The sequence below is a fragment of the Schistocerca cancellata genome, chromosome 9 (assembly GCF_023864275.1).
Source record: "Schistocerca cancellata isolate TAMUIC-IGC-003103 chromosome 9, iqSchCanc2.1, whole genome shotgun sequence".
NCBI lineage: Eukaryota > Metazoa > Arthropoda > Insecta > Orthoptera > Acrididae > Schistocerca > Schistocerca cancellata.
The window spans coordinates 179,224,677-179,244,124 of NC_064634.1; the positions used below are offsets into that span (position 1 = coordinate 179,224,677).

At 40.8% G+C, this 19,448-nt stretch overlaps 1 protein-coding gene across 1 annotated transcript in view; it reads left to right on the top strand.

The window, feature by feature from the left end:
• Positions 1–19,448, top strand: part of LOC126100451 (cubilin) — a 771,806-nt gene that overhangs the window by 277,250 nt on the left and 475,108 nt on the right. Inside the window, exon 26 of the mRNA XM_049911056.1 lies at positions 1,447–1,612. Within this exon, the coding sequence (XP_049767013.1) occupies positions 1,447–1,612 (166 nt within the window). The remainder of the gene's footprint in view (positions 1–1,446; positions 1,613–19,448) is intronic.

Consider the following 19,448-nt stretch of genomic DNA (forward strand, 5'->3'; position numbering starts at 1 on the left):
TCAGAACACCTAAATGGAACAAAAGTGTGTTGACTGAAGTTGTAGATATTATTAAAGAAGCAAGGAGGACTAGTAACAAATTTGTTGTGGATTACAGGGCACAGATGCAGCTTTCATAATGAAATACTAGACAGCTTAGCAAAGCGAGCAATGAGATTAGGTGAAATCCTAAATGATAGGCTTCCTTACTGAGAAATATTGAGCGTAATCAGTGAAAAAGCATGAAACAACTGGGATATGGAATTGAGATTGAATGAGTGCATATGTCCAGCTGCAACCTAAAATAGCATCATCTTCTTGGTTTACTGCATATGCTTAAATCATACCAAATTTCCAACCCACGTGTCTCTGAACAGGATTGAAAATATCTGCATTATGTGATTTATTCAATAAAGAAGGAGATGTGAACTACTTACTATTATCTTGTACCAGATACAAGGCATGACAAATTTTTTTATTTGAGCATTGGATAACACAGAGGTCCCCCTTCCAGCATCAGCTACAGTGTTTCTGCTAACAAAAAAGAGTGAACTGTTATTAAATCAAACAATGGAAACTCCAGGTAGGAATGTCAACAATGTAGGAAAAGATAGATCGCTGCTTACCGTAAAGAAGATACATCAAGTTGCAGACAGGCACAATTAAAAGGCACTTTTTTAATTGTGCGTCTCTGCAACTTGACATTTCTTCTTTACAGTAAGTAGCAATTTCTCTTTTTGTACATTGTTATTTTGTACACTGTTATTAAATGTGATGTTGATCCAATTAGATATGTATGAGTTTACTCTCTAGATATAGTATGTGAATATTTTGCTTGATGCAATTTTCCATGAAGCAGTGTGCTGTTTTCAAAAATCTGATAAATCATATTTTCTGCCTATTAAAAACCTCTTGGCAAAGCATGCTGAGGTAAATGGGCCCTATGTTGAGGAATAAAAAGAAATTTAATAAACAAGCCCTTTTCCATTATAAGTTAGTGAGTTGGAGAGAAATGCATATCAAATGAGGAAATTATCATTGGAAAATACCTCTGTTTGTCAGAAATTGAGAGATCGTATCTACTGCAAGTTACAAAAATATGGTCCTAAGTGGATGACACTAAATTAATTAACTCTGTGATGAATAAAATATAAAACTATAATAAAGAAAGACTTCTGTATTTAGAAGTTAATAACTTTTCAGCTGCTCTACACTATTATTTCATTGTAAGTATTTTAAAATAAACTCACATGTAAGACAGGTGACAGCATATATATGCCACAGTGAGCAGTGTGTCTGTAATGTGTTGTATTAAAAGTTTCTTTTTCTTGCTGAATTGTTTATTATTATGATTTGTCCATAGAATTGTAGAAAGATGCTGTCACATAGATGCCTGTCATAATTATTTTTCAGAGCTAATCCTTGTTTGATTTTGGACAAAAATTTCATACAGCATTTCTTTTTCAGATCAAGGAATCTTTCAATGATGACACCACTCAAAACACACTTCTTAAAGCATGTGGCTCTCAACTACCAGCACCAATAGAGAGTCGTATGAATACAGTTCAGGTCCATTTCCACACAGATGATTTTAGTTCTTTCTCAGGTTTTCGTCTCGAGTGGAATGTCAAAGGTAAATCATATTTTTGAATACAATAATTTACAGCATATCACTAGTTCGTGTTAATGCTCCCATTAATTTTCTGCTTCAATGCATTTTGCATTGATGACTCTTCCATCTCTAATGACCTCCTTGATGGCAGAACACTAAATCCTAATTTTCCTAGTTTTTATAATGGTACAGTAGTCTGACAACTTTATTTTATGAAAGTGATTAAACTGAAAACTCTGTATGAAAGTGAAAGTCACACTCTAAAATATAATTTAGGCAATGATGTAATGTAATCTTATTGTTATTAGTTGTTTTATATGAACACTGATGAGGTTCACCAGCATTCTTCACCTGAAAAATTGTAACAATATTACAAAAAGGATTGTGCTACTCACCATACAGCAAAGATGCTGAGTCGCAGAGAGGCACAACAAAAAGGCTATCTCAATATAAGTTTTCAGAAAACAAGGCCTTTGTCAAAAGTAGACAACAGCCACACACACACTCATGCAAACACATCTCTCACACACATGACCACAGTCTCTGTCAGCTGAAGCTGCACTGCAAGCAGCTGCAGCAGTGCATGATGGGGGAGGCAATTGGATGGGGGTGCAGAAGGGAGGATAGCTGGGTAGGAGTGCGGGTTGGTGAAGTGCTGCTGGGGGGCCTGCAGGGATGAGATGGAAAATGGATAGAGCAGCTAGGTGCAGTCAGGAAGTTATACTTTGTTCATCATATGAATAAACCTGATGTAAACAAACACTAATGCCATAATTGAACAGGAGCCGTAACTCTCATACACTGGTGTTGCTCCACCCTTGGAAGTAGGTACAACTTAGTAGAAATCTTATTACTATGTCACTATGTATGAAACTTTAATATATTCTGATATATTATCAGCTATCAACATTTTTTTTGACCGTACTTCAGATATTTAATTTTTATTTCAAAAATTATGTACAGTCACAGTCTCTGTAATGGGCTTAAATGCTATTTGTGTTGTAATTGTCTCACTGTTCATACCTACCGTGAAAATGGATGACACTGCTTCCTGCTTCATAGTGAAGCACGCACACGGAACGCCGCTAATGTTTTCACAAGATTACAGAGAAAATTCAGCTTTGGAGTTTTTTTGAGAAACTATGTAATAAATATGAGGACAAGGATTTGAATTACATGTGTAATGTAATTGGTAGTGTCATAGACTATCACAGGGGTGTGATTGAGGGAGGTGGTACGAAACCAGTCTGAGGACACTCTTTTTTTATTTGTTTTGAATACCTAAATCATTTAAATACCAAATTCACCAAATATATGGTAATTAACTCATACTTAACCAACGTTTATCAAGAAAAATGCACGTCTTCTAGTTTCTAATAACATATTGCATGCAAAATTCTGGATTTCATTGAAAATACACATTCTTAATTATCATTCTTTTATAAAATATTGTTGACGTTAAGAAATCATTACACAATGAAATTGTTTGGAGAAAAATGAAAAATCAAATACTTTTTCTTTGAATATGCCCATTGTTTTGTAGGACACATGTGGTCTCACATGAGTCAGAGTGATAAGCATAATAGAAACATAGAAAACAATAACATTCATGTCGTTGAGCACACTGTACAAATGCTGCATTTTTACAGTCGTCACCTTAATACTGCAATCCGAACCCAACAGAATTGATCTGGAGCCAAGTTAAGGAATTCCTCGTGAGAAATAACAAGATATTTAGGTTGCCAAATTTATTGAAACTAATGCACGAAGCTTTGTGCCCCGTCTCTGCTGAACAATGGCAAAATGGAGAACAACCTGTTATAAAAGAGAAGGAGGACGTATGGCCATTTTGGTGGCTTGGGATTCTGTTGCTGATCACCTCATTATCAATATAGTAGTACTGAAATGTATTCCTCGGAGTCCGATATGGAAGGAGTTTAGAGATTACCAGACAACTGACTGTAATACCGTCAGTGGTTTCAATATTTAACCAAATGGTAAAATCCCATTAGTGAGCTTTTGCGCCACACATAGCTCATGCAAAAAAATTACCATTATTAAAGTCAGGAATTCTTAACAATCTTGTTTTTAATTACAGTACTATGTTAGCTAAGATTGAGGGCATGTTGTTTTCTATCTGATCCCCTAACAAGCGTATCGCCTGAGTTTTACCATATGTTATTTCTTTCTGTTTCAAAAATTAAATGAGATTCGAAGCTATATTGTTCTCTGCTCATCTCTTTTTACATCTTTATTGCAACTTTCACATCACTGCAGGTTAGTTGGGTCACTTGCCTGGCCAGTGCTGTCTAAGTTAAATGCACCAGTAGAGCTGTTGTTGCCACATATTATTGCTGAGTGGATGTGCACATAACGCATAGCATAAAACTTATCCTCATTATCATACTTGTCTGTACTTGAGACGGTTTGGCTTCTGCTCCACATGAAATGAACTCCAGTGAGGTTCCAGCAAACATGGAAGAATACACAGTGTAATGTTTACATCATAATGCCCAAATCCCTGTAATAGATGTAGATGCTTGACCTATCCCATACATCCTCCCACCAGCACCTATGCCAGTCCAGTCATGAACAGCACCTAACCCATCAAAGGCAGGGCTACCTGTGAAACCAGTCATGATCTACAAGCTAAGCTGCAACCACTGTGCTGCATTCTATGTGGGCATGACAACTAACAAGCTGTCTGTCTGTATGGTTGGCCACCCATAAACTGTGGTCAAGAAACAACTGGACCACCCTACTGCTGAGCATGCTGCCCGACACAACAGTCTTCATTTCAATGACAGCTTCACAGCCTGTGTCATATGGATCCTTCCCACAAACAGCAGCTTTTCTGAATTATGCAGGTGGTAACTCTCCCTGTATTATATCTTATGTTCCCATAACCCTCCTGGCCTCAACCTCCGTTAGTTATTGTCCTCACCAACACCTTCCATGTTCCTATTCCAGCACTGCACAGCTCTCTATTCCACCAATGCATCCTGTCTTTTTACTTCTCTCCTTTCCCACTAGACACCCCCCCCCCCTCCCAACGCTGACATGCCATACATCTGTCCTCCTGACTGCACCTAGCTGCTCTACCCTCTCTCTACCTCGTCCCTGCAGGGTACCCATCAGCACTTCACTGTCCCCCACCACTACCCTGCTATCCCTCTCCTCTCCGCTCCAGCCTCCTCCTTACCCCCACCCAGTTGACTCTTCCGTCATGCATTGTTGCTGCTGCTCACAGTGTGGCTTCAGCTGCTGGAGACTGCAGTCATGTGTGTGTGTGGCTGTCATCTATTTTTGACAAAGGCCTTATTGGTAAAAATCTTATATTGCGACAGTTTTTTTGTTCTGCCTATCTACAACTCAGCACCTCTGCTATATGGTGAGTAGCAACTACCCTTTTCTTAATATTGTTACTTTCCTTCCTTGATTTTCCATTATTTGTTTTTAACATTAATAATTAATTGATTAAGTAATAAATATAAATGTACAGCAGTGTATTTTGAGTACCTGCATTTGTAATCTTAAGAAAATGTGCCTTATTTCACCTAGGGTGGCACCTGAAATGTTATGAAGTTTGTATCATGAACAATGTTATACTGTGAATGTTGTGTATAGAATTGGAATCAAAATATTCATTACAGGATTAATTGGTAACACAACACATGTGTTAGTCATTTTGTAAGTGCACCCCAAGTTCTTGATGTTGCTCCAGTACACTGCTGATGAGTCCCTGAGAGAAACCTGTAGACATTGCATAAGTCCACAATGTAGACCCTAGATTTCACCATAGTTTTGGATGTCACACATTTTACTTTGAGAATAGTCAAAAGTTATGTGGGATTAATGTCCAGGGTGTGGTGTTTCCTCATTTGGCCACCTTGATGACATTTGGGTAATCTGTTTTACATTACATGAGGGTCAAGCCTATCTTGTAGGAAATCAAGCATTATGATGCTTTTTTGTGGGAATACTCCATCCAGCATAAACCGATGTGTTTGCAATGGCAGACCTGATGTCAAGAGATAGGGCAAAACTGCTTTTGCAGAATGGCTCATTACTATTCACTGGTTATAGTGGGATGGACGAAAATCAGTCAGTTCTTATCTTCACATGAGAACCCCTTCACTTATTATACCCATACATTTATTTCATGTGCAATATTCATTGATGTTCATCCATCAGAAAACCATATGTTGTGTAAGACAGTCTCTTTTGTTGTGCAAGACAGTCTCTTCTCTGTTTTTCAATTTGCTCTTCACTCCATATCCATAACTTTAAGTTTATGCCTGACTCTAATTTTAAGGTAAACTGTGGGGGCTGGAATGAATATTACATAACGTAGAACAGTGTCTAAGTTATTTGGACATTGAATCAGTGCTACATGCACAACTTCAAGGTCTTCTGCCAGGCATCACCCAAAAGCATGTGCGGCACTCAAACCTGCAAAATGTTGGCAGTGTCATTGACGAAAACTTCACTTTTAGTGAAGAATTTGATAAAAGTTTATCAACTGAAATGACCTTGGCATTATGTAGATGTATACAGCAGAATGGAACAAATTTTCAGAGCGAACTGTGAAGTGGAATAGTAGTGAAATAAGAACAAAAATCTTGGTCTTAAAACGTTGTTTATCCAAGACTGACTATTCCTGACTATGAATTGTTGGGTCCCTGTCTGGTTAAATGGAAAAGAAAGAAAACACAAACCACAAATTTGTAAGACATATGGGAATTGGATATATGCCCTAATCTCCTTCTCCCCCATGCACACAATCCCTGCCTCACCATCTCTGTGTCCATCACCTCGTTCTTCCCCACTCTCTCTGTCCATCATGTCCTTCCCTGTTTCCATCTCCATTTCAATCCCACAGCTCAGTCCATATCCTCTTCCCCCCCACCCCCACCCCCCTTCCCTCTACCAGCAACCTTGAGCTTTCTTTATTTTTATTACATATTCAGATTCTGTAGACATACCTTAAATACAACTTTTCTGTTTGCTAACAACATTATGTATGTCCTGTGTCCACCAAAATGTTCATTAGAGTATTGCGTAAAAGTTTAAAGTAAGTAGGTCAAGAACATTTAGATATCCTTGGTAATAATGTTTCCCCTTTATGTATTACATTTTTATTTATGTATTATTATATTACAAACAAGTACGTAAAAACCAACATATTCGAATGCAGCATTGTGTCAAATTTCAAAGCAATCGTTGGAGAACATTTGGAGGTTTACAATTTTGTACTAGCGGATATATACATTTTTATTTATATATGTCCAAATGTTCATTTGTACAAAATCATAGTTCTCCAAACGTTCTTCACCGATTCCTTTAAAGTAACACAACTTTGCATTTGACTATGTAGTTTTTGTTATATACCTACTGGAGTGCCTTGTGGTATATAAATATGTATACTGTGTATATTATATTTAATTTTATATATGGCGTGTGGCTATAAACTAAGGGCAATGATGCTGTTAGAGAGTAAGCACACATGCGCCAAAGACAAACAATAAAAAACTGTGAAGTATGAAGCCTTCTTTGTTGAGTGCAGTTTCTCTGGTGTATGCAAACAAATCAGTGTCACTGTGGCCTTTGTTTGTGTAAGAGCTGTTATTTTGTTTAACCAGAAATATCATAAGTGTAATAATAGCGCAAGAAATTGTCATGAAGTTTTACATGAAACTTAGAAAAACTGCTAATGAACCAATTTTTACTAAAGGAAGTGTGTGGCAAGGACTGTTTACCACATATGTGAGATTTGAGTGGTTCAAGTGTTCTTGAGATTGCTGAGAAAACATTGAAGATGACTTGTGGCCAGGACTCCCATCAGCATTGAAATCAGATGAAAATATCAAAAAAGTAGGTTTTCATATGGTCATCAGTTCAGTATTCAGTCAATTGCTGAAACTATAGGAATTGACAAAGAATGTCTGTGGCAAATTCTACATAACCAATTTAACATAAGAAAAGAGTGTGCAAAATATGCTCTGAAAATTATTAGTATTGAACAAAAAGAAACTAGTGAAAATGTTTTAACTAACACTTTGATTACCATTGAAAATGATCCTAACTTCTTGGAAACAGTGGTCTTATGATCCAGAAACTAAGTACCAGTCCATATATTGTAAGGGCCCAACTTCCCCAGAACCAAAAAAGAGCTTGAATGAGCAAATGAAGAGTCAAAGGGATGATGATTTTTTTATGTTCATGGAATTGTGCATTTTCACTGGGTTCCTGAAGGTCAAACTGGTTTCTGCATCCCAAAACTCGTCAGCTCATGCCACATTGTCTGTTAAGAACTTTCTAGTGAAGTACAGCATCCCAGAGTTAGTTCACCCATCTTATTTGCCTGACCTAGCATTATGTAACCTTCACCTGTTCCCCATGGTCAGATCGGAATTAACAATAACAAGATTTTTGTCCATTGAAGCAGTGAAAGAAAATGCGTTGTATATATTTTGTATTCGACTCCAAAGTTTTGTCAAAATTTCAAAGCAAACAATGAAAAACTTCCAGAGATTTACAATTTTGTACAAATGAACATTTACATTTTTATTGATTTTTACCTATAATTATTACATACATGTTATACTAGTTTAGTGCCCTCTGCCTTGCTCATTTAGACTGTATGGCCTGCGGATATTTTTTTGTTTTGTTTTTTTAATTGTATTTTTATGTTGTTCACAAATTGCATCACTTTCTAAGCTTTTCACACTAATTAAGGCCATATAGGCATCTTTTCTGAATGTATTTCTGACCAGAAAGCGATTCTGGTAGCTGGAGTCCAAAGTTTTTGTTAATCACACCATTTGTGTTCTTGCGGAGCAACTTTCTTCCCCCAGCAAATATTTCTTTACATCTAACCATGAAGCGAAATACCAATTTCCATAAATTTAGGTTTAAAGGTTTGTTTTAATGTAATGAAATATTTTCTTAAAAATTTTCATCTGCTGTTGCACTCCCTTTGAGACTGAATTTCCAGAAACACTGAAACACATTTTTTTATTATTATTGTTATTATTATTTCTAACTGAGAAGTCAAATATTAATTCTCATAGATGTACCCTTAAAAATCCTTTAGAATTTCTTTAGTAATTATTTATTTTCAAAAAAACTTTCACATTCTATTACCTCCTTTTGAATTTCTTAAAATGCTGACACACATATTTTTTTTATTTTCTGCCTGACAAACCAAATACCAGTTTTTGTGGGTCTACCTTCAAAATTGCCTTAATAGTGACTTTCTCAAAAAAAAAAAAAAAAAATTTATCCTCTATTTCACACCTTAAGATTAGAATTTCAAACAATCCCTTCTTAAAGAATGTGTACAATATAAGATCAACTCCTTACATGTGTGTATTTGAATCCAACATTGTGTCAAAATTTCATAGCTATTCATAGCTAACTTGAGGAGATTTACAATTTTGTACAAATCAAATAATGGAAAATCCAGGTTGAAATGTAACAATATTATGAAAAGGATAGTTGCTACTCATAATATAGTGGAGATGCTGAGTCACAGATACGTACAACATAAAGACTGTCGGAAAGTGGGCTTTCAGCCAAGGCCTTCTTTGAAATTAGACAGTACACACACACACACACACACACACACACACACACACACAATTCAGTCTCTGGCAGAAAGACTGTGGTCATGTGTGTGTGTGTGTGTGTTCTTGTCTAATTCTGAAGGCCTTGTTACCTGAAAGCTCACTTTTTGACAGTCTTTTTGTTGTTCCTATCTGCGACTCAGCATCTCCACTATATGGTGAGTAGCAGCTATCCTTTTCATAATGTTTGTACAGAAGTACATTTACATTTTTATTTATGTAGATATAGATAATAATTAGATCAGAAGTTTCATAATTCTTTTTGACCAGTGTACTGAATATCAACGTGGAGAAATTGTGTACAACTAGTTGCCATAACTAAGACTGTGTTAATACTGCTCTTATACACTCCTGGAAATTGAAATAAGAACACCGTGAATTCATTGTCCCAGGAAGGGGAAACTTTATTGACACATTCCTGGGGTCAGATACATCACATGATCACACTGACAGAACCACAGGCACATAGACACAGGCAACAGAGCATGCACAATGTCGGCACTAGTACAGTGTATATCCACCTTTCACAGCAATGCAGGCTGCTATTCTCCCATGGAGATGATCGTAGAGATGCTGGATGTAGTTCTGTGGAACGGCTTGCCATGCCATTTCCACCTGGCGCCTCAGTTGGACCAGCGTTCGTGCTGGACGTGCAGACCGCGTGAGACGACGCTTCATCCAGTCCCAAACATGCTCAATGGGGGACAGATCCGGAGATCTTGCTGGCCAGGGTAGTTGACTTACACCTTCTAGAGCACGTTGGGTGGCACGGGATACATGCGGACGTGCATTGTCCTGTTGGAACAGCAAGTTCCCTTGCCGGTCTAGGAATGGTAGAAAGATGGGTTCGATGACGGTTTGGATGTACCGTGCACTATTCAGTGTCCCCTCGACGATCACCAGTGGTGTACGGCCAGTGTAGGAGATCGCTCCCCACACCATGATGCCGGGTGTTGGCCCTGTGTGCCTCGGTCGTATGCAGTCCTGATTGTGGCGCTCACCTGCACGGCGCCAAACACGCATACGACCATCATTGGCACCAAGGCAGAAGCGACTCTCATCGCTGAAGACGACACGTCTCCATTCGTCCCTCCATTCACGCCTGTCGCGACACCACTGGAGGCGGGCTGCACGATGTTGGGGCGTGAGCGGAAGACGGCCTAACGGTGTGCGGGACCGTAGCCCAGCTTCATGGAGACGGTTGCGAATGGTCCTCGCCGATACCCCAGGAGCAACAGTGTCCCTAATTTGCTGGGAAGTGGCGGTGCGGTCCCCTACGGCACTGCGTAGGATCCTACAGTCTTGGCGTGCATCCGTGCGTCGCTGCGGTCCGGTCCCAGGTCGATGGGCACGTGCACCTTCCGCCGACCACTGGCGACAACATCGATGTACTGTGGAGACCTCACGCCCCACGTGTTGAGCAATTCGGCGGTACGTCCACCTGGCCTCCCGCATGCCCACTATACGCCCTCGCTCAAAGTCTGTCAACTGCACATATGGTTCACGTCCATGCTGTCGCGGCATGCTACCAGTGTTAAAGACTGCGATGGAGCTCCGTATGCCACGGCAAACTGGCTGACACTGACGGCGGCAGTGCACAAATGCTGCGCAGCTAGCGCCATTCGACGGCCAACACCGCGGTTCCTGGTGTGTCCGCTGTGCCGTGCTTGTGATCATTACTTGTACAGCCCTCTCGCAGTGTCCGGAGCAAGTATGGTGGGTCTGACTCACCAGTGTCAATGTGTTCTTTTTTCCATTTCCAGGAGTGTATTTCAAAGATATATAAGGGAAAGCTTTGCTGGCCACAACCATCTTGTGAAGGATATTACTGGTCAACTAAATCTCTTCAACATGAGCCTTCTTCAGCTCATTTAGGAATATTCTCAGAGTGGTTCAGTAATGTTATAGTGCAAGGAGCATCCTGGTAGAGAAACTTTGTGAAGAGTGGTAAAGCCACAATTGTTGAAAGGCACCTGTCCCAAAGACAGTGAGCAGTGTCACTAGGTGATAAGCTAATTCTGAGTAGGGACCAAATGTGGTTTATGCCAAGAGATGGAACTAAAAGGAAAATTTATAGTGAGTGAGAGTTCCTAACCATCATCAAAGATACAGAAACATACATTGGAAGATCGTGCCTGCCACAACAGTGAGAAAATGACAAAATAGTACTTAATTCTGAAAATAAAAGCAAAGCAGCCTGGAAGACTGTTAAACAAGAAACAGATTCACAATAACTTGCAGATAAAAGACAGCACTAGATCAATAAATGATTCACAGAAACTATCAAATTCTGAAAGTGAATCAATGGAAAGTCCAGGGTGGAATAACAACATAGACTGCTACCACAGAGAGGTGGTGTTGAGACATGGAAATGCACATTGAAAATACAGCTAAAGTATAATTCTTTCAGACATAAGTTCTGCCAAAATAGAAAATGCACACTTTCACACAAACATAACTCCCACACACATGGCCACTGTCTCTGGGCACTGGAGTCCAACAGTGGGCTGTGTGTTTGTGTGTGTGTGTGTGTGTGTGAGAGAGGAATTGTGTGTGTGTGTTTTCTATTTCAGAGGAAGGAATTTGTCCAAAGGTTAATGTTGTAGCAGTCTTTTTCATTATGCTTTCTGTGACTCAGTGCCTCCTCCATTTGTTGAGGAGCAATCTAAATTCTAAATTTTCTGAATTCAAATTTTTCACATATAGCAAAGAAACTATGACAAAAATTCTAAAATCAAATGTTGTTCCAGTGGCAAATACGTTGATGTTACCCATTGCAGAGTATGTAAGTCACAGAAATGGGGCAAACATTAAAAATGAGAAGTCAGCAGGCATAGATGAAGTGCCACTCTGTGTACTTCAAGAATGCATAGGCAGATATAATCCCCACTAAGTGGCATAATAAGTGAATTCTTCAATTCCAGTAACTTTCCATAGCATCTGAAACAGGCAAGGATTGTGCCTCTACTAAAGAAAGGTCATGCAGAAGGTATGAACAACTACAAGCCCGATTCCCTGTTGTCATCATTCTCAAAAATAAAAGAACCAATTATGAAAGACAGTCTAATGAAATACTTGAATAAATATAAAATCCTCAGTGAAGCACAGTTCTTTTCCTGAAGTAAAGAGTACAGAACCTGACTAGAGTTTACAAAAATGGTAGCTGATGCACTAGACAATAATGAATGTGTCACAGGCATATTTTTAGATGTAAAACTATGAAAAGCCTTTGATACTGATGACCTAAACATTCTACTAAGAAAAACCAGAATCATTAGCAATAAAAGAAATTGTCAATGATGGGTTCTGATCATACCTAGAAAACAGTATACAAAGAATAAAGGTAGCACAGGCTTCAAATACAGTAAAATTTTTAATGAAATGTGTTTTAAATCCCAAGTATATTAACTTAATAGTTCCTTAGGGCCAATATTGTTTTTGTTCTACATCAGTGACTTTCTTGACAATCAAACAATGGAAAAACCAGGATGGAATGTAACAATGTGTGATAAGGAAAGTTGCTACTCACCGTATAGCGAAGATGCTGAGGTGCAGATAGGCACAACAAAAAGACTGTCACAAATATAGCTTTTAGCCAGTAAGGTCTCTGTCAAAATTAGACAATAAACACACACATACAGACATGCATACACAACTTACACACATGTGACTCCAGTCTCAGGCAACTGAGGCCACACTGCCTGGCACTGGCAGTGTGGCCTCAGTTGCTTGAGACTGCAGTCATATGTGTGTAAACTGTGTACGCATGTGTGTATGTGTGCGTTTGTTGTCTGATTTTGATGAAAGCCTACTTGGCTGAAAGTTATATTTGTGACAGTCTTTTTGTTGTGCCCACCTAAAACTCAGCATCTCCGCTATATGGTGAGTAGCAACTTTACTTTCCACAATATTGTTATTTTCCTGATAATGTTAGACAAGGGAAAAAGTTCTTTTTGCTGATTGCAGCAACATTGTAATCACAGATAAAACACCTGAACTCCTAGTAAAAAAAGGAACTGGAACTGTAAAGGATGTTTACAATTTGTCATCATGCAATAAACTTACACTGAACAAACAGTAAGTGTGAACTTCAGTGTAAAGAAGAAATACAATACTGTAAAGTTAAATGTGGATGAAACTTTCATAGACAGTATACCAAACACAAAAGTTTTAGGAATCAGTATTAACTGACACCTGAGGTGGATTAACCACACACATATACCAGCAAAGAAAATGTCATCAGTGTATAATAAACTGCAGAAAGGGCCATTATAATAATAATTAAAAGTAGTAACTGAGTTCCTCATATAAATCTCATTAAAAATTTCATTTTGCCCTCTAACTACAATAGAAATGAATGCATGAGAAGCACTAAATGTGACGGAAAGGTGCCTAGTTAGAAGTATACAGTGATTTTGTCACTTCAGCCAGTAGTTTTCAGATAGAAAGTTACATTAAGAGTGGCATGGTGGTGAAACAGAATTTACAGGTACTATTAAAACTCATTACATCTGTACCTACATACATATTTAGCAAGCCACTGTATGGTACATAGGAGAGGGTACCTTGCACCACCACTAGTCATTGCCTTTCCCGTTCCAAGTGCAAATACAGCGAGGTAATAAAATGACTGTCTGTATGCCTCCGTATGGGCCACACAATTTATCTTATCTTGTATGTTGGTGGTAGTAGAAATGTTATGCAGTCTGTAGAAAATACAGGTTCTCTAAATTTTCTCAATAGTGTTTTGCAGAAAGAATGTTGTCTTTCTTTCAGGAATTCCCATCAGTGTTCAGGAAACATCTCGAAAATACTCTGTGTCGATTGAACCTACTGGTAACAAATGTAGCGGCATGCTTCTGAGGAGCTTCAGTGTTTTCCTTTAATCTTACTTGGAGGGGATCACAAACACTCAAGCAGTACTCAAGAATGGGTCACGCTAGTGTTCTGTATGTGGTCTCCTTTATAAATGAGCTACACTTTCCTAGACATCCCACAATAAAATGATGTAGACCATTTGCCTTCCCTACAACCGACCCTATGTGCTTGTTCCATTTCATATCGTTTTGGAAAATTACACCTAGATGATGATGATGATGACCTAGATATGTAACTTTGCAAAGGAAATCAGTGTATTGTATAGATGCCTGTGAACAGAGCAATGGAGAAATTATGATATAACCCTGTTCTTTTGTGGATTAATCTGGATATAATGATATTACTTTGTTATGCAGCAGAACGATTAATGTCACTGATTTTTGTTTAAAGTAACAGAGAACTATTACTGTGTGAGAAATTCAGGTAGTATTACAGATTGGAATACATTCAGGATACTAATTTCTTTTATGGTGAGCTACATTATTTCACATGGCTTATCAAGCCAATGGCAGCCCGTCATCTCTTGCCACATATTTCACAAGGTTATGTAGCTGCTTAGCCAGGAGCAGTGGTAGCATTGCAAAGCCTTTTCTGCCTCAATTTATGTAACAAGCCTTCATCATGCTTCAACATTCCAGATGATATATCATTACGCCTCTCTGGTCTCATGCTAGCCCGTGCCTCCCACCTGTTGGTGTTGATGCCAAAGCTCTTCATATCTCATTTAAAGGAGTCTTTGCACCTGAATACAGGACATCCTTCAGGTCTTTTGGCTATAGAAATGTTCCCAAGCATCACTTCATGTGGTAATCTCTCAGGATCCATACAGTAGATGTGTCTCAGTCAGCTTTAAGATAGCTGGAATGCTGTTGCAGTTAGTTTTAGACAGTACTGCTTCATTGGTCACTTTATCCTTCCATGTTACTCCGAGGATAGCTCTCAGGCACTGCATGTACAAAGAATTAAGATAATGTTCTTGTTTGGCAGCTCCCCTTTTATTTCTAATGCCCAGAAAAGCTCTTTCCCATTTCTCATTTATAGCTAAGTAGTCGATCTGATTCTGCATCTTGTGGTCAGTCAGCACCCAGAAGGCTATATGACATTCTTCTGTGGAAACACATTCCACCTGTGGCTTATTCATTGTTTTTGCACAGCTCCTTAAACTATTCGTCATTTGCATTAGTCTCTCCAATTCTGTGACTTTCCATTATGGGCTGCAGTCTCTCAATCCTTCTCACTCTCTGCCCTCTGTGCTAAAGATAAAAATTATTGGCTTGCGCCAATCCTATATTAGACAGTTCATTGTAGAAAATTTGTTGAAATATTTGTATATTATTAGCTTACACTGAGATATGTACTGTATGCATACATCTCTTCAGATATACAGGGTGAAAAGTATTTAAACCGACAAACTCTGGGAGGTTGTAGGTGACATCAAAACAAATATTTTTTCTTAATGTCATTTTGTCCTGTGAGGATTATTTAAACTGGTAGAGGCCATATTACGATCTTCAGTTGTTAGAGGCCATATTACGATCTTCAGTTGTTAGAGGGTGTATTACACTCTCCAGTTGTAGGCAACTGCTGTCCACCAGTGTAGTAGTGCATTGTCTGTGTTTACTAATGGAGCGATACACCTGGAGTGAGTGCACTGATGTGGTTGGTGCGTACTACATAGCGCACTACAACGGACGAGCTGCACAGCGGGTTTATCAACAACAATATCCTATGATTCTTGAGTTTCTCCCGGCGTATTTGATAATCAAAATATCCACGGGTATGCTGCCGGTCTATAGTGTCCAACGGGCACAATATTTCGGCGATCAAACATGTCGCCATCATCAGGTGAACTGACGGACTGAGCTCCTGTGAACGTGCCGGCACGGAGATCCGTACGCTATGGCTGCTCAGAGGGAACTGGGTTTGGTCGCGGCGGCGGCCGATTTAAATACCCTCCGCCCGCGGCGCGCTCCCTCCGCCGTCCGCGCCCAGCGCCACGCCGTCCGCGCGGTGGAACAGATTGCGACGGCGTCTGAGATGACGTCGGTGTGATGGCTCTGTCCGCCGTGGTCGTCACAACTATACGTCTGCTCGATTTACTCTTGATTAACCCGATCGCTGGTTCCCAAGCCTTGCTAAGATTATAGCCACAGTCCCGGTTTATGAGGTCGTCATTGGTGCGAATTTCGATGGCCTCTCTAACAACGCTGTCCCAGTATCTCGACGTCTGTACCAGAATCCTCGTGCGGTCATACTCCATGGCGTGATTTTCCGACAAACAATGTTCAGCGACCGCTGACTTGCTCGGATACATCAGTCGAGTGTGCCTCTGGTGTTCACGGCATCGATCCTCGACGGTACGCATCGTCTGACCAATATACGACTTGCCACATTGACACGGAATCTGGTACACGCCGGCCTTCCTCAAACCGAGGTCATCTTTGGCGCTCCCCACCAGTGCACCAGTTTTATTTGGAGGACAAAACACAGTTCCGACCCGGTGTTTCTTCAGAATGCGGGCGATTTTCCCTGAGAGTGCGCCTGTGTATGGAATAAATGCAATGCCTACCTCCTCCCTCGTGACTTCATCCATCTCAACAGGTTGTGCTGCAGTGGGTGGGCGGAGAGCACGTTGAATCTGCCACTCTGAGTACCCATTTTTTAATGGAGAATACTACGAACAAACGGAGGGAGTCGCCATGGGTAGCCCACTCTCACCGGTGGTAGCGAATTTGTACATGGAGAACTTCGAGGAGGAAGCCCTGTCGTCATCCGTATGGAAACCTACTTGCTTTTTCCGTTACGTGGACGACACGTTCGTCATCTGGCCACATGGTATGGATAAACTCCTTGACTTCCTTACACATCTAAACTCCATACACCCCAACATCAAATTCACTATGGAGACTGAAACGGAGGGTAAATTACCTTTCCTTGACGTCTTGGTCAAGAGAAGGGCTGACGGCACCCTAGGTCATGGGGTGTATCGGAAGGCTACGCACACTGATCTGTATTTGCATGCAGACAGCTGCCACCACCCTTCACAGAGGAATGGGCTACTTAAAACTCTAGTACATAGGGCGCGCACTGTCTCTGACGCAGAGAGTCTACCCCAGGAATTGGAACATCTGAGAACTGTATTTCGAAAAAATGGGTACTCAGAGTGGCAGATTCAACGTGCTCTCCGCCCACCCACTGCAGCACAACCTGTTGAGATGGATGAAGTCACGAGGGAGGAGGTAGGCATTGCATTTATTCCATACACAGGCGCACTCTCGGGGAAAATCGCCCGCATTCTGAAGAAACACCGGGTCGGAACTGTGTTTTGTCCTCCAAATAAAACTCGTGCACTGGTGGGGAGCGCCAAAGATGACCTCGGTTTGAGGAAGGCCGGCGTGTACCAGATTCCGTGTCAATGTGGCAAGTCGTATATTGGTCAGACGATGCGTACCGTCGAGGATCGATGCCGTGAACACCAGAGGCACACTCGACTGATGTATCCGAGCAAGTCGGCGGTCGCTGAACATTGTTTGTCGGAAAATCACGCCATGGAGTATGACCGCACGAGGATTCTGGTACAGACGTCGAGATACTGGGACAGCGTTGTTAGAGAGGCCATCGAAATTCGCACCAATGACGACCTCATAAACCGGGACTGTGGCTATAATCTTAGCAAGGCTTGGGAACCAGCGATCGGGTTAATCAAGAGTAAATCGAGCAGACGTATAGTTGTGACGACCACGGCGGACAGAGCCATCACACCGACGTCATCTCAGACGCCGTCGCAATCTGTTCCACCGCGCGGACGGCGTGGCGCTGGGCGCGGACGGCGGAGGGAGCGCGCCGCGGGCGGAGGGTATTTAAATCGGCCGCCGCCGCGACCAAACCCAGTTCCCTCTGAGCAGCCATAGCGTACGGATCTCCGTGCCGGCACGTTCACAGGAGCTCAGTCCGTCAGTTCACCTGATGATGGCGACATGTTTGATCGCCGAAATATTGTGCCCGTTGGACACTATAGACCGGCAGCATACCCGTGGATATTTTGATTAACAATATCCTAATCGCCATATCCTGCATCATACGATCTTTGCTGCCATGTACCAACATCTGCGTGAGACCGGGTCATTTAGCAGATTAACCGGACAGGGCCGCTGTTGCATGGTAAGAACGCTGCAATTTGAGGAAGGTGTCTTGCAGCATGTGGAGCGGGATCCTTCAATCAGCACTCATGCAATTGCACGTAACATGGGGACAAATCAGACGAATGTAAGAACAGTCCTTCGAGAGAAATATTTACGTCCTTTTCACTTACAGCATGTCCACAACCTGGAACCAGTTGATTATCCACCCAGAGCACAATTTTCACAGTGGGACCTGGAACAGTGTGAAATGTATCCTACATTTCCATCCTCTGTGTTATTTACCGATGTAGCAACATTCGGGCGTGATGGAGTCATCAGCATGCACGGTTCGCATGTTTGGAGTGAGGATAACCCACATGCCACAGTAACTAGCACTCATCACGTGCGGTTCTTCGTTAATGTGCGGCTCGGTGTTGTTGAGGACTGTTTAATTGGGCTGTATCTGCTACCTAGGCCATTAAATGGCACACACTATTACAATTTTCTCACCAGAGCATTGCCAGAATTGCTGGAAGACGTCTCGCTCCCTACAAGACAACGCATGTGGTTCCAACACGTCGGGGCGCCGTCACATTTCAGTCATGTTGTGCATCGATTCCTGAACCGAAGGTTCCCAGAAACGTGGATTGGCAGATGTAGTCCTGTACCATGGCCTGCTCAATTCCCAGATATGTCCCCTCTGGACTTTTTTGTGTGGGGAGAGATGCACAACCTTGTTTATGCAACTCCTGTTGCATCAGAAGAGGATCTGGTAGCCCAGATAGTAGCAGCAGCAGGAACAATTCAGGATACTCCTGGGGTTTTTGCGCATGATACACAGAACATGATCCGATGGTTCAACCTTTGTTTACGTGTCAATGGAGGTGTTTTTGAAAATCTACTGTAATTGAAATTGGGTTGTGTTAATGTGTTGCCTCTTGGTCGTAAAAAAATGGAGAAGTGTTTGTTGGTTTAGTTAATTTGCCACCAGAGAAATGTTCCTCTACAGGTTTAAACATTCCTCATAGGAAAAAATGACATTAGGGAAAAATATTTGTTTTGATGTCCCCTACAACCCCCCAGAGTTTGTTGGTTTAAATACTTTTCACCCTGTATAATCATCCAATTTTATTAAATGAAACAGTTTTCAATAAGGCAATATAATGGTTTGTTTTTCACACTGCTTCACCAAATAAGACAGTAATGGGATAACAGATATTCAGAGAAAGC